This window comes from Malania oleifera, chromosome 5 (assembly GCF_029873635.1).
Source record: "Malania oleifera isolate guangnan ecotype guangnan chromosome 5, ASM2987363v1, whole genome shotgun sequence".
NCBI classification, from domain to species: Eukaryota; Viridiplantae; Streptophyta; class Magnoliopsida; order Santalales; family Ximeniaceae; genus Malania; species Malania oleifera.
Window position 1 is genome coordinate 49512496 of NC_080421.1, and position 27699 is coordinate 49540194.

At 33.6% G+C, this 27699-nt stretch overlaps 1 protein-coding gene across 1 annotated transcript; it reads right to left on the minus strand.

The window, feature by feature from the left end:
* Positions 1–1939: 1939 nt before the first annotated feature.
* On the minus strand, positions 1940–26628 carry LOC131155749 (chaperonin CPN60-2, mitochondrial-like). Its single transcript, XM_058109129.1, has 18 exons — positions 26393–26628; positions 26276–26300; positions 26057–26188; positions 14710–14869; positions 14353–14528; positions 14118–14213; positions 11438–11542; positions 11146–11232; positions 10973–11062; positions 10774–10854; positions 10599–10667; positions 10289–10366; positions 10117–10212; positions 9834–9933; positions 9643–9746; positions 2692–2797; positions 2476–2554; positions 1940–2353 (listed from the first exon to the last, which is right to left on the minus strand). Exons 1-18 carry the CDS (start codon positions 26428–26430, stop codon positions 2248–2250), a joined length of 1728 nt encoding a protein of 575 aa, XP_057965112.1. The 5' UTR covers positions 26431–26628; the 3' UTR covers positions 1940–2247.
* Between the last annotated feature and the right edge of the window lie 1071 nt (positions 26629–27699).

Below are 27699 nucleotides of genomic sequence, written 5' to 3' on the forward strand. Positions count from 1 at the left end.
CGAAATTATGTATATATAAGTAATTTGATGTATTTAGGTTTTTCAAACCAATTAATATGCATGCATGTACGTACTTTATATAATTGGTTCAAATTAAAAATGTCTGCAATTTTATCCGTATGTAATTATATTAATTGTTGACTACAACTATCATTTGAAATTAAATTACGCAATTATGTAATTAATGCCGTTATTTGGAAAATCTATCTATATAATTTTGTAATATATATTAATAGTTTGTTTCCAATATAAAAAAAAAAATTACATAATTATATCAGTATATGTACATAATTGGTTTGTTTTGGTTATAAGTGCACGTAATTATGCAATTATAAGTATACACCATTGGTTGAATTCGTAAGTAAATCAATTAATATGCACGCATGCATGTACGGAATTCTGTAATTGATTGGTTAAGATGTACTCATAATTATATAGATACATAATCATAGTATTTGTTACAACTATTATTTAAATTAAACTATATAATTTTATTTTGTAATTAATACTATAATTCATAAATCTATACATAATTTTGTAAATAGTGACATCTCGATTTAAGTATGTACATAATCATGCAATTATCAGTGTACTTAATTGATTTGATTCAATCATACAAAGCAATTAATATGCACGCATGCATGTACATAATTTACGTTATTATGTACATATTATGAAAATATGATAATGATAATATTGAGCCTTAACCTAACCTAACCTAACATAACATTGCCAAGCCACAAACAAATGCACCTTAAAAGGTATTTTGCTGATCAACCAATTCCCTAACCACCAGCCGAGGGGATAACAAAGTCAAGCTGAGTTTAGGAGAATAAATTTTTAGGCTTGAATTTGAATTTGAGTTGATTTGGATAAATTTCAATAAAAATTTATATCACATTTTATCCAAATTCAAGGCTTATTCAAACATAGGATCAAAAAAATTGATAGAGAAGGTTGTAATAGGTCAAGGTTAGAAAAACCTATACTAAATTTGCTAATGGTACCGAGGAAGATCCAGTTATGGCCATGCCATTATGGTCAAGCATTTCACTAAAACAAAATGCACCTTAAAGATACTTTGCTGATCATTGGCCAATACCCCAACCACCAGCCGAGGGGAAAACAAAGTCAACCTGAGTTTAAGAGCATGAATTTGAACTTGAATTTGAGTAGATTTAGATAAATTTTAATATAATTTTATATCATATTTTATCCAAATTCAAGACCTATCCAAATACAAAGTCAAAAAAATCAATAGCAAAAGGTTGTAATAGGTTAGAGTTAGAAAAATCTATAAGCAAATTTGCCAATGTTACCGAGGAAGATCCTATTGTGAACATGCCGATATAGTCAAAAAGCATTTCACTAAAATAAATGCATCTTAAAAGGTATTTTGCAGATTATCGACCGATTCCCCAACTACTAGCGGAGGGAAGAACAAAGTCAAGCTAAATTTGAGAGCATAAATTTTAAGTCTTGAATTTGAATTTGAATAAATTTGAATAAATTTCAATATAATTTTATCATATTTTATTCAAATTCAAGACCTATCCAAAGTTAGGATAAGAAAAATCCATAGCAAAGAGTTGTAATAGGTTGAAGTCAAAAAAATCTATGGCAAGTCTGCCCATGTTACCGAGGAAGATCCTGTTGTGTACATGCCATTATGGTCAAGAAACAATGCAATGCAAGGCTTAACCACCAAATATCAAGAAAAAGTCAAAATTTAGAAAAATAAAATACAGTGACGATCATCGACTGCTTGATTCAATACAGAGTAAACATCTGATTTTGGCTTGGATGCAATTCTCTCAACAGATTCCTTCAGCCACCATATATTTTAAAATAAATATGTTCTTGCAGAACAAACAAAACAATTGTCAAGTCTATTAGTGTCTTTGCAGTGCCTTGACGTAATCAAGGCTTGGAGACTAAATACTTCCAATTATATCATGAATTCATTAACAAGAACTGTTTCAGATTTTCTCAAATGGAGAACAATCAGTCAAACATTTGCAGATCCACCAGGCTACACGGAACAAAACTTTCTAGACAACTGAACTCATGTAAATACAAAGGTAATTGGCCTCACAAAAAGGAAAAATGGAGAAATTCTTTCTCAAAAATAGATTTGGGTATAATTAAAATAATGGTGAACATCCTATTCTAACCTAACATCCTTATAATTTTCTGCAATTATTGAACAAATAAAATGTCTTTCAATGAGACTGCAACTTGAGAGCATCAATAATCCATTTGACCCATGCCGCCACCCATTGCTGGGACTGAGCTCTCATCCCTTGGAAGGTCAGCAACTATGGCCTCAGTTGTAGTCATTAAAGAGGACACACTGCATTACCAGAAGACTCTATTAAATTACTGCTCATAGAATAAAAGAAATTTGGAAAACTGAGGCAGCAGAAGTGTTAGCCTCCAAGGGGGAGTATTCGTAAGTATAGATTATCAAAGTACCTTGCAGCATCTACCAAGGCAGTCCTAATAACTTTCAATGGGTCAATTACTCCAGCCTGGACCATATCTACATATTCACCTGGTTGTGTACATGAGGAGTGCCATCCATATCAGTAGAAGTGGAAGAACGACGAAGTATACCTTTTTGTTTTTGATTGTTGTACAAGTGTGCTTCTGCATGTAGTTTGAGAGGAGAAACAGAGTAAGAAAATAGACCTTTAGCTGCATCATATCCAAGGTCAGGATTGTCCTGCTCCAGTAGTTTGCCAACAACAACAGATCCTTCAACTCCAGCATTGGAAGCGATAGTGTGAACAGGTGTCTGCAAAAAACCATTGGACAGCTTTAGATACGTGGGAAGATCAAGCTTTATGGTAGACTTCGCAAAGCTGATCAGATTGGATAATTCGTGGTGGATTAGGTAGATAATAGGATAAACAATCGACAATCCATATACAACTCAACTAAAATCAATCATCAAATTTCCAATCTCACATTCACAAACAACAATATTACAAAAGTAAAACAAAAGAAATATAAAGAGTAAACAGGAAAAATGTTAAAAATTTGAAAAAAATACAAGATTAAAGTTAAATTTTCATTCAGCTAAAACTTCAAGTCTCTGACTGAATGTGAAAGTGAAGCTCTAAAACTTCAACTGCATGAATGAACAGATGATTGAAGTTGAATGTTCAAACAGGACTCAGTAAAAATCAAGTGCGTGAAAGTAAATGGCTGATCATGTGGGATGTGCCACTGCAATGTGGGAATCCGGATAGTGCGTCCTGATTGGGTGCGACTAGATTGGGATGGAGAGACCAAGAAAGAGAAGAGAGTGAAGAATGAAGGATTGAATTTGAAGGTTTGATGGACAATAAATACTAATGACTTGCTGCAGATAAGGAGACCTTTAAAGGCTCTATCCCCTGATGTATGTATGCTTTGTTTTGATTGTTCAGAATCTGTTTCTCATCTTTTCTTGCACTACGATTTTGCATGGAAGGTTTGGAATAAGTTATTCCATTATTTTGGAGAAAGCAGGGTTTGTCCGAGAACAGTGGAGGAGTTCTTGACAATACCTTTTGTAGGGTTTGGAAGGAGGAAGGAAGGGGTTGCTTTGTGGAATTGTGCTTTATTTGCAGTGCTATGGGGCTTGTTGATGGAACGTAATTTACGTATTTTTTCAGGGATGAAGATTCCATATTGTTTGGTGTGGGAGAAAGTGCTTATTATGGCTTCTTTGTGGTGTTTGGGCAATGGAAACTTTAAGGGGATGTGTTAGACAGATGTTCAGTGGGGTTGGAAGTCACTTCTAAGGGCATGCTGATTCGAGTTTGCTGTAGTTTTTATGTTTTCTTTTTCTGTTTTGTTTTTCTGGGGATTCCCAGATTTCATTGAGATGTCTCTCTCCTGATTGTACATTCTTTTTTTATCTAGTGAATTTCTTTTTCTATCAAAAAATTTATAAAAAAAAAAAATTGAACGTCTGATGCATTTAGTTTTTGCCACTAGTGCCCAAGGGAAAGAGAGTTCCAATACTTCGAGTAAGGGTCTAAGGGGCTTTGGAATTGGGTATTTAGGTGGGGTTTGTTGGGAGTGACCACATGGGGCAGGGAGTCTTGGTCTCTAAATTTGGGCCCCTTGCAATCTTGCATTGCCCGTAGATAGACTTGGAAATTGGGCTAGCTGGGTAGAGTATTGAGTAAAATGTAAATCGTAAAATGTATTTAGGTGGATTTGTTGGGAGTGACAACATGGGGCAGGGATTCTTGGTCTCTAAATTTGGGCCCCTTGCAATCTTGCATTGCCCGTAGATAGGCTTGGAAATTGGGCTAGCTGGGTAGTCAGTATTGAGTAAAATGTTAATGGTAAATAGGCTAAAGCATTTTTCTTAACAGATTAGCGGATATTCGCCAGGTATAACTGATCCAACCCGTTTAAGAGAGATAAGATTTTTTAAAATCATATCCAACTCATTAACGAGTGGATCGAATATAAGTCATTCAGGTGGGATTGGTTCAGTTTGGATTAACAGATTTCTATCCATTTTTCCAGGTCTACTTATGGCTTGTATCATAGGTCATGCCTTCAGAAAAAATGCCAGAATTACTTCCATTAAAGACTCATGCCTCTGTACAGCTTCATGTTTTAGCCAATCAATGTGCAAAATTCAGGTTAAGAATTGTTACATTATGAAATAGCATATCAATTGTCAATTATTAGCAAATCAGAATTATAATGACAAAATTTTCTGAACATTTAACAAACTGACTCATGATGAAGAAGAAGCCAAAACTATGACTTGGGTCTTCTGAAGCTTGTACTTGTCAGCCTCAAATCTACGCCAACTAAAACACTCGTGGAAAAGCAAACCACTAATAAAATTCTTAAACATTCTCTACTAAGAGGCATGGACATCAACACAAGGCATGGGATATGGCCCAAAAAAATATCAACACAACAATGCATATACCCATTAAAAAACCAAAGTCATACAAATATATATATATATATATATATATATATATATATATATGTATGCATATAACACATCAACTAAATCAGAAAATAAGTTAATAATATAATAGAAACAATATAATCAACCTTCAACCTTAAAGACTATAGAAGTGCATGCACAAAATCAACTTACAAGTGGGAGCCTTTCTAGAGAAGTGCAAGCTTCATGCAGAAATTTTACTGAGTGGAGAAAAAACTGAAACCCTCTGTTGTGTTCTACTGGAAAGTGGAAAAGATTCCTGGAGAAGCTCTCCTCCCTCTAAACTTTTAGTCTATAAGCTCTAAGCTCTTATCTTTTTAAGTAAAATTCTTCATTTCTACAAAACAGAACCCCATCACTTGAACAATTTGTGAAGCCACCCCATCCATGTAAAGTCATTTGTGTTGGCAATGTATCACCAGTGTTGAACTTGTGTCGGAGACTCGGATTTAACTATTTTTTTCTTTTTCTATGCATTGCCACACATATGGACCCATGTTAGACAGATGTATCTGCTTCACAGGTTCTCTATGATGTATATCCAAATAGGGAGGGACCTCCATTCATTTTACCACCTGACATTTCCTCAAGTTTTGTATGGACAGGAACAAAATTTTCTATAATCTAAAAGGGCAGCCCGGTGCACAAAGCTCTCACATATGCAGGGTCCAGGAAGGGGTGGACCACAATGGACTGCTCTCACTGGAAATGCTCTCATTCTATAACAAAAATAGTAGTAAAGTGCAAGAAAAAAAAAAACAAACAACAAAAAAAATCTAAGAGGTTATCTTGTTGTATTTATATTTTCTGTTTTCCTTTTTCATTGCAATATAGAAAAGAAACAGCTAGTGTCAACATGTTTGTGTGCCTTGCTAGTTTTCAATTTCTTCGTTGGTTTAACTTGTTGCCAAATTTTTTTATCTTTCAGGACAATACTTTCATATCCCAAATTCATTTTTGTCATGTGCACAATTTTTTAATGGAAAAGTGAAAATAATTTCCATGTGAATTTAAAATTAAAATATCCCTAATTTTTCATAAATTTGAAAAGAATAAAAATTATCCAAAAAAATATTTGCATCATTCTTCAACTTTGTATAAAAATTAACTAAATAATTATAATTAATTTTCATTTTTTAGTACAATATCTTTTAATTTGTATTCCTTTTGCTTTTCATTATTATGATCATATTTTTTATTAACTATAAATCATATAAGTCTTGGTTTGTTGTTGTTTGTTGTTGTAGGTTACACTTGGTTCACTTAATGGAATAAGCTAGGAATTGAATAGAAATTGCACAAGGATATAATTTTTTTGATATGTTGTTTCCTAATTGCCCAACATTCTAATCCATATAGCATATCTGGTCTTATAGCCATCCTATAGAGCTTTTCTCTTAATTTTAAGGGTATTCTATGATCACACAGCACGTTCAAAGAACTTCTCCATTTTAAGCATATGCATTACATCTTCAATTTATTCTTCAGCTTGCATAATAGATCCAAGGTATCAAAATCTGCTAGTACTATTGATTTCATCATCATCAAGTTTAACTTTTTCTACTTTGACAAACTACATTTCATATATTTAGTCTTATTTGTAATCATAGCAGAATATCAGATATTTTCTCAATTAACCAACACGAAATACAGAATGGCCAAGACCTTGAAGCTAAACAAGTATAAAAGTTGTTGTGCACAAATGTTGTATCTATGGGCTTAGATTCTCTGTATTTAGATTCATTATATTTAGATTATCTTAAAATCATAAGACCCGAATAAAAATTTTACAGATCTCTGCAACTTTAACCAATATCTAACACAAATTCAGAGTTTATTAATTTAAATTGAATATTTTTTAATTTTGTTCAGAATTTTTATCTGGATTTATTTTTGTTGGATTCAACCTCACTATCTTTGATTTTTTTTTTTTTTTAAAATTGTATTAGATTGAGAAAAAGAAGTTACAATGAAAGGGGACAAGAACTTTGCCCCCAAAAAAAATAAAGCAGAGAATACAACAAAGAAATTAAAAAAAAAAAAACATTAAAAATAAAGATAAAACAATAAAGCAAAAAGAGCAAGTAGCCAAGAAAACCCCTTTTCAATCCCTTTTCATCATAATTCACTGAGTACTTAAGATTTGCTAGCTCCCTCTGACCCTTCTTCGCTTTGTACTAACCCCTAAGAAAACACACTTTTGTTCCTCCAGCATCACACATTTTTAAAATCCAATTTATCCAATATCTTTTGAGCTTCTATCTAAATCCTTCCAAGGAATCAACTCCACTGGTGTAGGTAAAATTCCATCATTGCACTGAAAATTATTACCTAATCCATTGCTTTCAAAAATAGAAACCCCCTCCAATCCTTCCAGTGGAGCTGGATGAACATATGATAGGTCCCGAAGATCATCGCAGGAATCAGAAACATAACCATTTCTTTAGTTACAATCTAGATCAGATGGTCCATCATTATTCATTGCATGGTTTTAAATAGCAGTTGTTACCGTTAAGTGACGCCATTATGTAACAATTTTTTGGGTCTCGGATACTGTTACACAACGCTAAATCAGTGGGAATAAAAATCATAGCTTTAGCAGCCATTATGGTCCACTACCGTCACCAAACAACTGCTACGATCGTTATGTAATGACTACAGGACTGTTACGGCCAAAAAAAATATGTTTTACATTTTTTCTCATTTTTATTTTTTTTCCCCCTTTCATAAATTATTCTCAATAAGCTACGTGAAGAGGGCAGGGAAATTATAATGAGTATGATAATGATACAAAAATTATTTTTTAAAAATATTCACAAGGGATGCATTAATAAATAATTTGATATGAACATTATTTTGTTAAAAATATTTTATTTTGATCATATCAGAAATTTGATTCTTCTTTTCTATATTTTTCAACTTCTTTTCTTTTTCTTTACTAATTTTTTTCTTGTTCAAGTTGTTAGTACTTTACTTATTTAATGATAAATTTTATGATTATATATTATAGACTTTATAGTTTTAAAGCTTATGTTTTATTTAATACAATATAACTTGTCTAAATTTTATTAGATATTTTATTACTTTGACAAATTAAATAATAGAACTTATTTAGTTTATTGCATTATTTTTTTCATATGTTCCTAATGGATTAACAGAGTGTATAATGAATTTTATTTTATTATCAAAACATATGACTAATGAAAAGGTGAAAAAGCATATATAATATATATATATATATATATATTTTGTGAATAGTGATTTAAAAGAAATGTAAAGCTTGTTGCACTTGCTAAACAATTTTAGTAAGTTGAACTAAAGCATTCAAAGTACACTAGAACTCTTTTTAAAAAGAGTTGAAGTCTCAAAACATGCAAATGTGCCAATATACATAAGACTGTCTGTGCCTGAAAAAATTCACGGCTGCTACACCCACTTCCTGTTATGTAACATCCATTACTCCTACTTCCCATTACAACCATTGCCATTATGTTATGCCCCGCTACTGCTATTTAAAACCACGCTTTCACCATCATCCACATACTCAGCACAGTGGCACTCGAGCAAATTTGCCTACAATCTGTGAATTTCTTCTCTGAATTCAAGAATTGATATATCAAACTCACAACTCAGCTCAAAACAGCTAGTCTTGGATGAATGTTCCAAGAATTTCTAAATTTTTGGATACAAGATGCTAGTCTAAATTGTTTGTAATGATATCTGTTGGGAGATTGTTGTCTAAAGAAGACAATTCACTACAATCAGCGAAATTCTTTCCTGAGTTCAGGACTTGAAACATCGAACTTATAACTTTGTCCAAAATGCCAAGCTTTGGATAAATGTTGAAAGAATTTTCAAGTTTTTGTATACCAGCTGGCAGTCTAAAGTCTTGGTGATGATGTGTAGGAGAGATCGTCTTTTGAAGAATAAGAAGCAGAAAAAGAGACCTGGAAGAAGTAGAAGCAGCAGCCAGAGGAATAATTGTCCAAGAAGAAAAGCATCACTAAAAGGAGCATAACCATCAAATCAGCAACAAGCAGTGCTACTGACAAAATTTACATTTCCAGATCGTTGTCACTATTGTGTTTACACAGCTAGGGATTTGGAAGCATTAAAACCTATTTCTCCATAAAAAGTGGAAGAAGCCCCATCATCACCAACACCCCCCAACACCAGTTTTTTGAGTTTTGTAGGCTACATTCATTCTCATACAGGACCCACTCCCACACCTTTATATATATACATATATGTGTGTGTGTGTGTGTGTGTGTATATATATATATATATATTCCCATTATGTCCCCCTTAATCATTCTTCTGAAAATTATACCCTTTACGAAGACTATTAAGGTGATGACCATATTTTTGTATATATATTATATACATATATATAATCATATAAAATTGATTATGTGGTTATAATGCCACTTGTTTAACTAATAAATATATATTTGGCATGTCATTGAAGCCCTCAAAATGTCCCACTCTTGGGGTTTTTTTTCCTGAAATGTCGCACTCTCACTCAGCCTTGTTATCAATACCAAAGAAATCTTTTACCTAAGTTTCATCCAGCCTTCAGTCAAATAGATCCTAATTCAACATTTTGAACAAAAAATTAAATCTAAAATAAAATCTTTAGCAATCAAAAAGCAAATATAGAAGATTGAAACCTTAAGAGCATTTTGAATAATCTGAACACCGATCTTTTGATCAAAATTGGCAGTTTGCAACTTTTCCAGTTCCTTTGAGGCATAGAGGAGTGCAACACCGCCACCTGCTCATTAAAAACTCCTGAATTACAATTTTGTATGACCCTCAGCTAAAATGTGGACAAAATGTCTACAGAGTACGACAACATCACCAGGTACAATTCCTTCCTCCACAGCAGCTTTAGTGGCATTTAAAGCATCATTAACTCGGTCCTTCTTCTCACCAACCTCAACCTCGCTGGCTCCTCCAATCTGCAAAGAAAAATTTCTATCACTATTTTTGCTCTTTTACAGGTAGTCTATCACATTAAAGTAACAATAAAGGAAAGGCATAAAAGTATCTCCAAACCCTGCATGTGGATGTGAGTTAATTATTTCTTTCTAGTCCTATCCACAGGAGAATTAAATTAATTTATTGCCTTTAGTGATACTGACCTTCAAAACAGCAACACCACCAGAAAGTTTTGCAAGCCTCTCCTGTAACTTTTCCTTGTCATAATCAGAAGTACTCAACTCAATTGCAGATCTCAGCTGTAATAATCCACGAATCAAATCAGCCACCACAAAATGGAAGCATAACAGAACATATAAAGATTATGCATGTAACCTGTGTGCATCTTTCTTCTATGGCCTTCTTCTCACCAGCCCCATCAAGAATGACAGTGTCATCCTTTGACACTGTAACCTAAAATTGCACAGCACAAACCAATCATAAAGCAAATACCACCCCAGAAAGTAATTCTCTTATACTAAGCAGTAAAATGGGGATGAAGGGAAAAAGTAGATGTTATCAACAAAATAACACACAGGTCCATAAGCATGAACATGGAAGCATGTAACAATTAGAAAAAAAGAGGAAGAGTAGGAGGAGCAAGGAGGAAGGAAGGCTGCAAACAATACGCTTTCAAATGTCTCACCTTTTTGCATGTGCCAAACATTTCCAGTCCAACCTTTTCAAGGTTCAAACCAAGCTCTTCAGTTATCATCTATATTAGAAAAATGATTTTTTAAGGTTCACGCAACACAATTACAAACCAGTGTTAAATGATAATGATAATTACTGTATACAAAGTTACAAACTAATGAAGCCACCTCTCCCCCTGTGAGAGTTGCAAGATCCTGCATACCAGCCTTTCTGCTATCTCCAAAACCAGGGGCTTTAATGGCACAAACCTTCATTAAATCCATAATCACACTACCATTAAATTATAAAAAAATGCATCCTCCAATCAATAGTAACTTCAATAAACAGATAAAAAAAAATTTATATATAACATAAGAAGATGACAACCTTTATTCCAGCACGAATCTTGTTCAGAATAAGAGTTGCCAGAGCATCACTTTCCACATCTTCAGCAACAATCAGTAAAGGCCTTTTACTCTGAGGAATATCAATTAAATTGCATAAACAACGACATCAAATAACATGTGAACTTTTAATAGGCCACGAAAATAACCACTTACCTTCAAGGCCAACTCCAATACTTTCACTACAGCATTTAGGCTGGATATTTTTTTCTCATGGATTAAAATTAAGGGATCTTCCAGTTCCTGGAGAAATAGAAAATATCCTCCATTAAAACTGACCATGAAATGGAGAGAAGAAAATGTAATACTAAAAGTCCAAACTATTCCCAATAGCAGTTCATTATCTGTGAATCAGAAGTCAAACATTTGAACAGAAACTATCAAAGAAAATGGAATAACCAACAAAAAAAAAAGGCAATAACTCATGGAAACAAATGCAAGTGCTTACACATTTTTGGTTTTTCTGATTGGAAATGAAATAAGGTGATATATAGCCCCTGTCAAGCTTCATTCCCTCGACAACTTCCAATTCGTTATACAATGTTTTCCCATCCTGCAACATTTTAACAAAAAAGAAAATTTGCATATCACTTGGAAGTTAACATGAATGAACTCTCTATTGAATTCAGCAAAAGCCATTATCCCCTCCTTTAAAAAAAAAATTAACACTTCAGTTGAGAAGGATCATAAGTCAAGGTTTAAGAGTAAAGATAAAGAAGAGAGCAATTGAATTTTGGAAATGTTTAGGGAATAAAAGTATTATATGGTTAAGTATTCTATTTAACACTATTACAAAAACCAATAAAATGATGTGGAATAGAGGAGAAGCACATTAATACCATATACAAAAACAAAGGTGATATTCAAAATTGTAATAACTATCGTGGAATTGAGCTTATGAGTCATATACAGTCAAGCTGTGGTAAAAAGTAATTAAGCAAAGAATAAGAATAGAAACGAGGGTCTCAAAGAATCAATTTGGTTTTATGCCTGGGAAAACGACAACAAAAGCCATCTATCTACTTAGAAGATTAATGGAAAAATTCAGGGAAAAGAAGAGGGACTTGCATATGATTTTTATTGGCTTAGAGAAAGCATATGATAAAGCACCTAGGGAAATTCTTTGGTAGGTTTTAGAAAAGAAGAGAGTATAGAGTAGATATATTGATATTATTAAGGATATGTATGATAAGTAACAACCAGCGTTAGGACTACAAGAAGAGAGTCTAAAGAATTTCCAATCACAATAGGTGTACAACAAGGCTCCACTTTGAGCCCCTATCTATTTGCTTAGTGTTTGAAGAACTCACGAGTATTATCCAAAACGGGATCCCATGGTGTATGTTGTTTGCAAATGATGTTTTTATTGATGAAAGTATGAGTAGAATCTAAGTTAGAACTTTGGAGAAGAGTGTTAAAAAGTCTAAAGGCTTTAGGATATGTAGAAACAAGACAGAATATATGAAATGCAATTTCAGCCATGTAAGGAGGAATATTGAAGATAAGATTAAACTTGATAATCAAGAAATCAACAGCACTAGTAGATTTCATTATCTTGGATCTATTATCCAAGCGGAAGGAGAATTTGAAGTGGATGTAGTAAACAGAGTTAATGGGTAAAATGGAGGAGTGCTCCGGGTGTGTTGTGCAATCATAGAATACCACTAAAACTAAAAGGAAAGTTCTATAAGACAGCTATAAGACCAACCATGCTATATGGATCAAAATATTGGGCAACTAAAAGAACATACTCAAAAATTAAAAGTGGCCAAAAATGGATGAATTGTATAACATTAAAGGATAAATTAAGGAATGAACATATTCACAATAAATTAGGCATAGCACCAGTAGAAGATAAGATAAGGAAGGAGCAGCTTAGATGGTTTGGGCATTTGAAACACAAACCAAGTAATGCACTAGTGAGGAGAGAGCTAATTATTGTTAATGGTACTAGAAGAGGGAAGGGAAAACTTAAAATATCTTGGAATGAGGTAGTGAGGAAGAATTCCACAGCTCTTAAATTGGTTGAAGAAAATGCCATCAATTGAGTGAATTGGTAAAAAAGGATTCATATTGCCAACCCCACTTGGTGGAAATTAAGACTTGTCATTATTGTTGTTGTTCTTGTATAAAAAAGAGAGCAAATGGTATGAAACAAATCAAAAGAATGGGAAGAACCCATCTTGCTAGTAAGTAGTATGCACAAATTTGTACAGCATCTTGTCAGTTTTCTCATCATTGAATTAAGGGTGACTTGCACCACAAGTTCTTGAAGTTTAACCGAATTGCACTTTATTCCCTGAATGTTTAAATGTAGTACTTTGATCCTTGAAGTTTCAGATTCAAGCTAGTTCAAGTCCTTGTTTAAGTATCTCATCAAAGCTGAAATTGAAACTTTAAGGATCAAATTGCTACAATTAAAACTTCAAGGAGTGCAGTGCAATTCAGTTAATTCAGGGACTCGTGGTATAATTTACTGTCAGATTAAAAAATAGGCAAAAAGGGCAGTCTGGTGCACAACGCTCCCGCGTATGCAGGGTCCGGGAAAGGGGCGGACCACAATGAGAGAGATCATAAAAACTTTAGGGGAGAGAGAGAGAGAGCTAGGGTGGGGAAACCTGACAAACTAGACACAAAAGAAAGAAAGGAGCCAACTTGCATGTTTAGAATTTGGAACATTAAATCAAATATTAGATGCCAAATGAAAAAAGAAGAGAACGGTCTACCTATATCAGCAAGGAAATATAAAGGCTGGTCGATTTGGCCAGCTAGGAACCAATTAAATTAAGAAAAAATGAATAAACATAAATGTACATGTCAATTAGATGTTTCTTCAAAACATGAGCTTCAGTAATGACTCAAAAGAGAAAGGCGGAAGAATATACAAAGCTGTTCAAAGGTACAGCAATAATATCAACTTTGCCAATTAGAATCCAAAGCAATGCACAGATTGCTTAAATGGAACGACATAAGAACAGATCTATCTAAATTACAAGGTTGCAACATAAAAGCCAGAACACTTAGCAGAAGAAAGCAGCGGAATCTACGCCTATCACCATTATTTTTTTTTTTCATGTACAAGACTTGACTGTTAACATGGATAAAAATGAATCTACAAAGCAACTCACAGATATTGTAATAACACCCTCTTTTCCAACTTTCTCCATAGCCTTGGCTATCAAATCACCAATCTCCCTTTCGCCATTTGCAGATATTGTGCCAACCTTGTCAGAGATGAAATTACATTTAATGAGTGAAAATCAGAGACTATAACAAGATTAATTTTTCTCCAACTTTCACGGAATTACATTGGACTGTAAATCCTTCTCACTTTAAAACCAAGATCAATTCAGCTAAGCAGACCTGTGCAATTTCTTCAAAAGTGCTTATCATCCTTGCTCTGCTCTTCAAGTTTGTCACCACAGCATCAACTGCCATTGCAATCCCTCGTCTTAGATCCATGGCATTCATACCAGCTGCAACCGACTTGCACCCTTCAGAAAATATTGCACGCGTGAGGACTGTCGCACAAGTAGTGCCTGCAAATTTAAAAGAAGCTTTATGTCAATAGCCGCATGCATCTCCAACAAGTTGCGTATTTCACAAAAGATCCAGTATTACATTTATTTTTGCAATCAAGAATGCACCACCAGGTACTCCAGTTTGCATCATCTAAACTACATTTACAGTAACTATTTGTTGCAGCATCTAAAAGCTTACCATCACCCGCTACATCATTTGTAGCATTTGCAACCTGCTTTACAAGGCTAGCACCCACGTTCTTGACTCTGTCTTTGAACTCGATGCTCTTTGCCACAGTGACACCATCTTTAGTCACTTTAGGGGCTCCAAAACTTTGTTCTAAAATAACAGTGCGTCCCTTTGGAATAATTAAACACCAAAACACTAGTCAACCATCTAAAAGTTAACTCACATCTAAAGGGCACAGGAAAAAACAAAAAAGAACATATATTTTTCCCACACCATAATGCACACAAAATTACGTTAAAAAGTTGTAAATTAGAGCAATGAATAAAAGCCAAAATCTAAGGCATCTCACAGAAAAGGAGTCCGCATGCTGTTTTACTACATCAAAACATGTAATCAATGGAAATTTGCAAGGTAACCAGTTTCTTCTCCTGTACATAGGTTAAAACAAATAGCCACCACAATCACCTCGAAAGGGGCCCAGTGACACATGAAGGCATGTAAACAAAGAAAAACTCCAAGCAACTCTTTTCTTCTTCTAGAAGGTCAGACACACCAAGCACAACATTACCCCAAAGGCAACAACTGCTTGGCAATTAATTATACTACTAAAAGCTAAAACCATATTTTCACCGTTGGACTCTTGTGACAAATTTCATAATGCTGATAATATCCGCATAAAGACATTCACTTTCAAATTTAAGTCCCACGGTGTCCCTAAGCACATTGGATGGCCACTTTAGATTGTACTCTCCTCCCTATGTAACATGCATCAAACTCTTCGTCTCTCCAATTTATTTTTTTCAGTGTTTTGAGCTCCCCAACAACTGCCCCTCCCAACCTCTTCATCTCTTTATCTTCTTCCTTGGCTTCAAAGCTCCAGCCCATGGGAATATCCATCAACAACGCACACTTGGACTTAGCCAAATTCTCTTTATGAGGTTTCAAAAATTTGGAACTTTTTAACTACACAAGATAGCAAAGCTAAAAGTTAAAAGTTAAAACACACTTTTCTTTCGTGATTTTATGTAACATCTTTTTCATTGGAGTATATTAATTATTTTTTGTTCTTCCAATATTCTTGACTCTTTGTTTTCCCTACCAATGTGTACAAATAATTACTTAATTATTTGATGCTTTTAACTCTTTGGTTTCCAGCTATATTACATTTAATACTATTCACAATCTATTTATTACGTCTCCTACACATTTTCAATGCTTTTCTTAGTACTACCTTCACAATCTCAAATTCACCTATTCATTTAGAAATACAAGTAGGAATTTCTGTATAAAATGAAGTAATGTTTAGCCAAAGCACACACTTCAACTTCAGCAATCATCCAAATCTTAATCTACCAAGTGTACTATATTCAAAATTGATGTTGACATCCATTCCTACACCCTCCCCATTACTAATTAGTTCTTGACATAATTTTGTTTTACTTTGCTAGGTGATAATTTTTATAATAGGGTAAAATCCAGCAACACCCCTTGTGTTTTTGGAAAATTACACTCCACCTCCACTTTTTCCAAAAACTACCAAAGAACCCCCTGAGTTTTAATTTTATTGATAAAATGAACCTTCCATTAGTTGACTGTCAGTCAACTATTTTATATATATATATATATATATATGAAAAAAAAATTAATTTTAACCATAATAAAACGATATTATAAAATGACACCTGTTTGATAAATTAAATTTAAAAAATTAATCAACATAGTGTCTTGAAAACTAATTAAATGGCTTGAAAACCGAATTGATTCTCAAATTAACTAGCCTATCCAGTCTAATCACTTTAAATCAACTAATTGACATTAGCATAACAAAAAAATGTATTCTTATTTTAAAATATTTTAAATATATATATAAATTACTAATAAATTATTAAAAAAATACCTAGTAATTATATACTACAAAATATTTGTTAGATGAAATTTTTATAGAAATTTAATGATTAAACACATCATAAAATAAATAAAACATAGTTCAATATTTTTTAAATTCAAGTAACTTATCAAATATAGTATTAAAAAAAGATAAACTAAAATTTTAAAATTCATCATTTATAAATTAAAATTATAAAATTTGATGTTAGTTCTTCAATGTAAAATATGAATGCTAAATGGATTAAAAGAAAAACTCAAATTTATATTAACTGGTTGACCATTGTTTGAGACAATTCACCGAATTTTTCCAATTTTATTCAAGTTGCTATGTTATTAAAGACCATAATCAACCAGCCCTAGAAAGCAATCCACAATTCAACAGTCCAATTCGAGCCGATTTTTAAATTATATTTAATTTTTGAAGATATATTAAGTCATGTAATTTTCATGAAATGTATATAGCAAATATTTTGTAAAGATACAATTATTTAAGTATTTTTATGAATTATTAGTATTATTTATTTACTTTTTATATTTTTTAATTTTTTAAAAATAATAACTTAATTTTGTTGTCATACTTATGTCAACTGATTGACCCAACTAAAGTAATAACTAGGTGTTCGACTCACTTATAAATTTAATTTTCAAAACATATTGTAATTAACTAACCAATTTTCCTAACTTAATTTATTAAATTAATGTCATTTTCTTAATTTATCTTATCAAAATTGAGTGGAAGGATAAAATTATCATTTTATTAAGGATAAAATTTAATTTTTTCATTGAACTTAACAGTTGACTAACGGTCGGCTAACAGAAGGCTCATTTTGTCAATAAAATTAAACCTTACAGGGTTTTGTGGTAGTTTTTGAAAACTTAGGGGGTGGAGTGTCATATTTTGAAAAGTGAGAGGGTATTTCTGGTATTTACCCTTTATAATATTGCATGAACAAGTGTCAATTTTATCTATTTGAATTGTTTTTAATTGTATGATATTTCTCTAATTTCATAGTGCTCTATTCAAGCTTATAGGAACTTTCTCACTGCATTTTTTTTTTTTTTTTTGAAATATAAGCTATCATATGTTCATATCAATACCATGGTATTAAATAGCAGTAGCAGAGACAGCAATGACGGGAAGCACAAGTAGTAGATGTTACATAATGGGAAGAGGGTGTAGCAGCTATGAATTTCTTTCAAGTACAGAGTCATTTATATTGGTATATTTGCATGTGTTAACCTTTTAACTCTTCTTAAAAAGAGTTTTAGTGCATTTTTTTATCCTTTAGTTCAACTTACTTAAATTGTTTAATAAGGGCAACAAACTTTACATTTGATTTAAACCACTTTCACAAAAACACAATATATATATATATATATATATATATATATATATATTATGTGATTCACAAAATATAGTTCATATCAAATTATTGATTCATGCATCCCATGTGAATATTTAAAAAAATAACTTTTGTATCATTATCATCCTCATTATATTCTCCCTTCCCCCTTTACATAGCTTATCAAGAATAATTTATGGAAGGGAAAAAAAAAATGAGAAGAAAAGGTTAAAGAAAAAAAAAAAACATATTTTTTTGCCATAACAGCCCTGTAGTGGTTACATAATGAGTGTAGCCATGGTCTTAAATTTCAACGAAATTGTCAAAATTTCCATCGAAATTTCTGATTTCCATCACCCTTGAAATAGAAATGGCAGTCAATTTCTGTTTTTACATAATTTCCATAGAAATTTCACCGAATCATCCAAAATTTATCGAAATCTCGAAATTTTAGCAAAACTTGTCGAAATTTTAACTATAGAATGAAATTTCCTCGGAATTCAAATGAGAAATTTAGGAATGAAGTGAAATTTATTTCTTGATTTAGTTTTTTTATTGAAACAAAAATATTATTACAAGGGATTTTGAAAATTGTATGAAAAAATAAACCTACAACAACATTTTTTATCTAAACATTCATGTCTAAAAAATTATCATTTTTTGTATTATAAATAATATTTAAATGATTTATGAATTTAATTTGTATTAACTGAATATGTTTTATGTAGAATATCTTACAAACATGTTTGATACACAAATTATATTACAACCTTTCCACCACATACACAACATAGATGTATTTCACTTGTAATATATTAGTTATTAAACTTATATTATTACATTTATTAACCATTTCTAAAGTTTCATAAAAGAATTCAACACTTTACTACTGATTTCCATCATTTTTTCAAATTGAAGTTGAAATTGATATCAAAATTGAAATTTCCGTACTTTTAGAGCTTCAAAATTTGAGTCAAAATCGAAATTTAAGACCTTGATCGTAGCAGCCATTGTGTGATGGTTGCTGACCATAACAGCCGTTGCAGCTATGATTTTTCTTCCCACAAATTTAGTTGTGTAACAATGTTGAGGACCCAAAAATCCATTATCATGTAATGGTCACAGCCACTATTTAAAACCATAAGCAATACTATAATATGAAAAGGGAAAAAAACAACTATATTGGCACAAAATATGTGAACAAAAAAAGGACTATTTGCTATCTGCAGAATTTATGAATTTGTGTTAAAATTAGAGTTTCACATTTCTAATATGAATAGGGGAAAAAAACAATTGTATTGGCACAAAATACATGAAATAAGAAAGGACCATTTACCATGCGTAGAATATATGAACTTATGTTAAAGTTAAAGTTTCATATTTCTTCTTTTACTTTTGATGAGATTTGTATAATGACGAATTGGTTGAAAGAGTTTTTTTTATTAATTCAATAAATTTTTTTCTTTCAAAGCATCTATAAAGCTCAAACTCTCATGCATCACACAGGCTAAGATCTAGTAAAGTGAAATAGATTTAAAATTAAAAAAAAAATCAAATTTGAAAAAAAAAAAAAACATATACTGGAAATAAATAGCTATAAAATTATAGGAAGCAAAAATATGTTCAAAGGTACTCGTGGTTGCTTGATGTGTTTAACCTTTATTCAGGAGATGAAATCAATTACACAGCGAATTTCCATTGGTTACATGTTTGATGTGTTAGGAAAATACTTCTAACCATGATTTTAAAACCCAAAGCAGTGACCAAGAAGCAAGTCTGTCCAGGGTAGGTAACCTGTTGAGAATGGCAAGCCAGCAAATGAATGAATGCTTAGGGATGGCATAATAAATGAATGCCTAGGGATGGCATACTTAGTCCACAGAATTTTAGCCCAACCTATAGTTGGCTTTCTTATCCTTATTTAGCCCATCAATGAAGGTGGAGAATTTCCCATTAGGAGCTAAATCCCAAATCAGTTTGTCATCCTGTCCTGTATTTGGAGTGAAGTTGGTAGCATTTATCAATTGTTGGACTCAGAAATCCTTCTAAAAAGCAAAGCCCAGTTTGATCCCTAATGATCTTCTCCAATTCAGCAAATTTATGCCAAGCTTATATTCAAGCCGAGGAACATAATCATCTATAAGTGGGCTGCTGTGGATGCCAGTTATCATATAGAAGACAGATGCAGTTACCAGAACCAGCAGTGAATTTCATATGAGGATAAGCTACAGCTTTATGTTTTAAAATCTTCTTCCAAATCCATGAGTCTCCAGCTGTTTCATTAATAACCCAGAAGCTCCTCCTCTCTAGTATTCTTGAAACTTGTTATTAATAATAATTATTATTATTTAGTCAAAAAAAAATATTAAAAAGGGGTGAAAGAAGATTTTTTTTGTCTCAACTAAAATTACTTAAGTTGGTGTGCATATATAAATTGCTTTTTCTGTGTATTTATAAGTCGTGAGTAAACTACAAGTAATTGTTGGCTTGTTGATAACTCTCCCCTCATCCTTGATGAGTTCCCAGGTTCAAGTCCCCTAGTCAACAACATTGTGGTAGTATTTTTTCGTAGAGGGATGGATTAACCCGACTGGGACCCTGGATAAATTGGGTTACTCCAGTTTCAACCAGGCTGGCAGGTTCAATTCTGGTTCTCTTCAAGCCCAAGTCTGGGGTGGTAGCCAGACCACAGTTCTGGCCAAACCCAGTCAGGCCAGCTGCCCAGTCTGGGTTTGAAAGCCATGCTTCTTACAGCTGTGTTGTCTCCATACTGTGCTGACATGGCAGTCCAAACTCCAAAACTAATCACCATAGATGATGACAGAAACACATGCTGCATTCTAACATGGATGTAGAGCATCAGTGATGAAAAACTCTGAGTATATCAATTTTGGTGTGGAAATTTGAAAAAGGACGAGTTTATTTGACTAGTAAAGACAAAATATTTACCAGAATATAAACTATGTACCCTGCATGACTAATCACTTTATGCACGATTAAATGATACATGGGTATCAGACAAGTGTTTGTCTTTACATTTTATTAATGAGAGAGGAGCATTTTTGTCAGCATCCAATCTTGAGTAGACACAAAACACATTGCAAACAGTTTCATAACACAGGAAATGATACTAGGAAGAGCAATTTATTTTTTTTTTTTATAAGAGAGAAGAATTACATTAACAATGAACCATAAAGTACAATGAGGGGAGTACAAGATGTCCTCCCAAGAAGAAATGAAATACGACCACAAATAATCACACCAGTGCTGCCTGCCAGTCCCTAACAAGATCAGGCAGCAGCAAACCCCCGAAATCCCTGAAAGACTGGACCTATAGGGAGGCCCAAAAATACTGCTCTGTCCCAACACAAAATTGGAGAAGTTATGCAATCATTTAGATCCACATTCCTTTCAACCCATGAGGTCCACAAAATAGCAAACACCACACTGCACCAAAGCACTGCTCCTTTCTTACTCTTTCAAAAACCCTGGCATCAAGCAAAAACTTGCCTACAGCCCGAAGTGGCACCCAGGCTACACCAAAACAAGAAAAAAGGACACCCCAGATCCGGGTAGCAACCCCACAATATAGGAAAAGGCAACCACTAGTTCCACTTGATCACAACACACGCACATATCAAGAATTAAAGTCTTGTAAGGCCTTACATGAAGCAAATCATGCATGTTAATCTTGTTCAAAATCAGTCCAAAATCTTGAAAAGAACTCTAGCCTCACAAACAATGTGGCTTCAAGGGAATAAGAAAAGGGTGTGGGAGATCTGAGAAGATGTAGAAAAAAAATTTGGTGGAAGAGTCCTGACAAATCACCCTCCCCCCACTCTCGTCTCCCCTCCCGGATGGAATGAAATGATTCAAGGTATTGAGTAAAGTGGTCAACTCAATAACTACTTTTTTGTTGAGATTTCCTTGAAAAGAAGTGGAAATCCCTTAAAGGAAAGCCCCTCAAAGGAGGGAGGGGGGGGGGGCAGTGTAAGGGGATGGTTTAAACAGTCAAGGCACCAATGACTCCAACGAAGCCTCTCCCACTTGAGGATACTCCCAAAAACGATCATCTTGCCATTGCCCACTTTGAAACAGGTGAACAGAAAGAAAAGACTAGCAACCTGAGACATGAACTTCCAGGGGTTAGCATGAGAAACAGTTCCACTTCCTCTACAGTCCCACTTGTTCCGATGCACCCCATACTTCGTTTCAACTACTTTACGCCATAAGGAATTAACCTCTAAGGAGAACCTCGACAAACATTTTCCAATCAAAGAGATGCTTCCAGAAACCACATTCCCGAGTCCTAGCCCCTCTTCCAATTTAATCCACAACCTCCCAACTAACAATGTGATCTCTTCTACTCTCCCTAGAACCCAACCAAAGAAAGTCACGCATCATCCTCTCAAAAATCCTAGCCACACTCTTGGATGCGGTTTTGGTGGCCAGCAAGGTGGTTGAGGATGTGAGGAGAAGGGGCAAGAGGCGGCTTGTATCTACAGGATGAACTTCGAGAAGACGGATGATTGGGTGAATTTGGCGTTTTTTTGGATTACATGATGCGCAGGGAAGGGTTGGGGGCATATGGAGGAGATGGATATGTCATAGAATCCAAGTGACGGCTTTTCAGTGAAGGAAAAGACACAAACACTCATGGAAATAGTAACTTATAGCTGACCTCGATTCTAGCACCAAACCTACACATAATTACAGTCAACAACAGTAAAAAGTCAACTAGTAAATTATCAGAACCTAAAGGCTAGAATCCCATGCTATAAAGTTATATTAAAGCTCAAAACCACAATACCCCAGACTTCCACACAAAATTCAAGAGAGAAATCCCAAACTAATTGTTAAACCTCTGAAATGCAGAAGGAACAAACAATCAAAACCTTAAATTTTCAATTGAAGAGCCAAAATCATGCAATAATACTAGGAAGGAAATAGTGTTTAAATGAATGCTAAATAATGTTGGTATATCTTTCTTGTGCATGGTATTGCAATAATTGTAAATAATGATCAATCTAATGTTCAAAAACTGGAACAAAATCAATTGGAATACAAGTGCAGCAATTACCTATCACCTAAAGACAAACTCCCTGATGCAGAGGAATATACTTTACTCTTGTGTTTTTATTTATGGCATTTTTATAGAAGGAGCATATCTCAAGATTCAGTAGTATTATCATTCAAGGAACTAGCATTTTAGTTTATTTAGGTTTCCTAGTAATTTACCTTAGTCAGGTTCCCAAAATTTTCTTCCCTTAGTTTCCACATCTTCCAAGCAGTGTAAGCTCATTAAAAGGCCCTATGTATTTGTTTTTTATAGAGAGTTGAATTGAGAATAATGCTGTGAGAAATTGATCCTCCATATATGGTACTAGAAAAGACTAATCCAGCAAGGTTATTAGTATTTTTTACAGGGATCACAATTTTAACTCAAATTGCCACAGCTGTCGGTATTTGACAAGGTGTTCTACGAGTTTCCACTTAAACTTCTAAGGTTAACTCAAAAAATCACCTTGCACCTCCTTCCCCTCTGTCATCTCTCCACTTGAACCAGGTTTTATAACTGCAAGAATCAGCAAATCACCCTCAAAATTTGCACAATCCAAATCCCCCAAGCCATAATGAGCCCCATATTAAAACTCTATAGTCTATTCATATGCCCTTTTGGCAAAAAATCCTATCCCTTCCAAACAACATAGCAAGCAAAGTTTCATCCTTGTTTATGGTTAAATTTCCAATCCCTTCTGAATCCATGTTCTGCCCCAGACTCCATTGCTTTACCTAATCAAGGAGAAATCCCATATCATCAACTAAGCTTTTTTTCTCTATCATCCGGAGTTCATTATAGATGAAATTGCAGCACTTTACTTGAGTTCATTGATTGTCGAACCACTGCAGCATTCTAGAAGTCTGCTGGTCACCATCAAATTGCTTGCATTCATGGTGTCATCACACCGTCACTGTTTGTAGCAGCAGCCTTGCTGCTTCTCTTTCATAAACCCCATAGTCATGAGTTGCCTCATCACGAGCATCAGTCTCTTAGATTCTTGACGCTTGAGTTTTGCTCCAAACAATGGCCCTCAACTTCACATACGCACTTTAATGCTTAAATTTCCCAAACCAGTTCATTTCAATTGGAACAAACTGGTTCAATCAAACAAAACCAATCAAACCAGACTGCACCTACCTAAACCAACCAGAGAGAGAAAAAAAAATGGGTACTAAGGACCATTTTGATTTGGTTGCTGACAAACTAACTCAATGTAGGAGCAAAAAGAAAGGGTAGAAAACAAATCCATGAATTGAACACTCAAATAGCTTCTCTTAATACCAAGTTTTCACTTTTCAAAATCAAATTGTCTCTGAAGTCAATCGAAAATGTGATAGTCCCAAGTACACAATTTCTACTCTTTTGTTCTTTTTTGATTCAAAACAAAAAGGATTTACTGATCACGATAGCAGTTTGAATGTTGTTTGTGTCCATAATACTGTACTAACTCCAATTTGAACTTCTAGCAAGCCTAACTATGGGATCAAGGTGATAGGGTTGCTTTTCCTGACTCACTGGGCGACTAGATCTACTATTCGATTGGTTCAACCAAATCAAACACAACTTTACTTATCGTGGTGCCCACCTAAAAAAAAAAAGTTGTATGGTCATTCTTCATCCCAAGGGTCTCCAATGTGCTTGTGGCATAGCCTTGTTCATTAGCTCCAACTGTGGCAGCAAGCTCCAATTATTGAGTTGAATCTTATGTAGCATATGATGGAGGAAAAATTCATCCTATTCAATTATAAGTGAGAAATGTACTTTGGGTTGTGTGCCTCAACCCAACAAGATAAAGATGTTGACATCTACACGCTCGAGTTTCACAAATTTGTTGCTTGATCTTCTTTTAATGAAAATGACCAGCAGCACATCATTTAACACACTAGGGAACTTAATTATGGTTCATTCTATGGATCAAGGGTATGACTTCACTAGGAATGCAAAGAAAAAGAGTTAATTATTGGAAAGCTACTAGCAAAAAATTGCCTGTTCTACATAAACAACCTCCTACCCTTACCAAGGTGGCATAATTCCTAGTGAGTTGAATGCTTTCCAAAATGATAATTGTGGGCAGAAAGAACACTCCCATTGAAATTGCGCTACAAAATCTCATGTTGCCATAGAGACTACTTAAGATCCGAACCTCGTGCATGCGCATGTTGCCTAGTGAGAACTCCACCCATGACAGATTGTCAATACACTTGAGTATTCTAGGGAAGACGATGAAGATGATAAATTTAGCTATCATGCATGTCCACTTTTACTCGAGGTCAATTTCTTGAAGCCATTTAGTCAAATTGATGCAGCTACCAAGCAGGGAGGATTTCATTTCTATTTTTGTTTTTTCATTTATGATATTTTTATTAGGGTCATATCTTCAAGATTCCAAGGTATTATCATTTTAAAGAAGTTGCATTTTATGTTATTTTATTTAGGATTCCTCATATTTTAGTTTATTTTAGGTTTCCTAAATTAGCTTCTTTTAGCTTCCTTATCTTGCGAACATTGTAAGCCTACTACAAGATCATGTGTTAGTTTTAATAGAGAAATTAATTGAGATCAAGTTTTCAGACATTGGTCCTACATAACCACCAGCCACTATAAGAAAGTGTTCACCTTCAAGATTAAAAAAAAAAAAAAAGACAAAGACAGAGGCCAAAATTACATTGACTTACAGCAGCACAGCCAGTCATCATCCCAATGCCTTTAAAGTGTGCCAGCACCTCCCAGCTCCAGATAATGAAATCAATCACGTAAGATCGAATCCAAGCAAAATTTAGTAATTGATTGGATGGAAAGAATAAATATGTCTCTGTTTTTATGATTTACTTTCCCACAGTTTAAAAGTAATTACGGCACATACACTTTGCAAGTCTCCTCAAAGTGTTTATCACATCAAGAATACATATGAATACAAATACCTTGCTTGACAAAGCTTGTTTGTGTTTTATATACCCTATGTTATTCTCTAAACCAATGACACCTTCACGTAACAATACATACAGCGTAAAATCTTAATAAAGACACTAACAAAAGAAGTATGATCACTGATCACATGACTTACCTTTGGGCCCATTGTCACTTTAACAGCATCCGCGAGCTCTTCAACACCCTTAAGCATCAAAGCACGGGCTTCTACCCCGAATTTAATGTCTTTGGAAGCATAGTTTCTACTCCAACTCAAGCTGCCACCAATCTGGATCATGACATACAAGTCAAACCCCACTTCACAAATCACGAAACCAACAACTTATAAATACAGCACAGAGAAGAAGTAAAGCACCTGACTGTAATTGTTCTTAGCCAATCTAAAAGTTGAGGACAATGTGAGAAACAATGAGCAAAAGTCAGAAAAAATAAAAATAAAAGAAGTGATTTTAGCAGTTTTCGTGGAACTTACCGAGCTTTAGACGCAAGGTTAGAAGCGAAGCGGTACATGGTATGAAGGATCAGACCCAGAAAGAGGGAGAGAAAAGCGTGCTATAGGGAGATAATTTGATTGAACAGAGAAATTGGTGTTCTGCTAGAGAGAGAGAGAGACGAGCAAAAGCAACGGAAGGAGAAGGGAAGAGGCGAGCAAACAAGTTGTCGGAAAGCAATTCCTCTGCTTGTTGCAGGGTTTAGGGTTTTGCAGTGCGGCCGAATGACAAGGAAACTTGTCTCTCGGATCTTGGGTCGGGTCGCTTATTGGGCCCAAACCATTCTCGGCCCGATTTCTTCGACCCGATAATTGCTCGGTATGTAGGAAAAACTGTCAACCCGCTCTTGGGCCAGCATAAAATAGAAATAAATTTTAAATTTTAATTGAAAAAATAATGTATATTTTTAAACAACTGTAAATACCTCACCTCCATCACAAGCGGTTGAACGTAAATAATCTTAAATAATTTATATTAAAATTTATAATTTTTTAAAAAAATTTAACAGTACATTATTATAAATAAATTTATAAATTAAATTATGAATACAAAATACTTGAATTTATTTATAAAAAGCCATATTCTCTTTGCGAGTATAAGATATAGATATAAACATAAGACATTGTTATTGAAAGTTCCAAATGTGACAATGGCTTTTATATTTAAAAATTAGCTCATAAATCTTTTCAAAAACATTTAATTTGACTCTTATATATTTATAGCTAAAATGGGTGCTTTTGTAAAAGTGCACTCTATATCTTAAGAAAAATGTCATACTATAATTATGTACTATTTGTGAATCTAATTCTATATTTTTATTTCGCATGAGTTCAAAAATTATAATATTATTTCATATAAAAGAGTCATCATTCTCTCAAAAAAATTTATGTAGATATTTTGGAGTTATAATGTAGAATTAATAATTAAAACAATATGGTCATTCTACGCTGCCATAAAGTTAGAATCATATATCAGTATGTTGCAGTAAATTAGACATATTTTAATGTAAAATCTTTGAAAATATTTCTTTATTTTTTATATATGAAATTAGACGTTATGGGATTTCAGGCAGATATGGCACACTTAATTTGGAATAAATATTTGATTTGTTATAAATTGTACAAATCAGCCAACAAATTATGTCCTCTGTCATAAAAGCAGCTCAAACTATCTATAGTGTTTGAATTTTATCTCTTCATCGGTTACTCCAATCAGCGTGATTCTTTTTTCTTTGGAAACTAAACTTGTTGATAAGACAATTTGAATTTTTATAGAATTTTATTTGGTA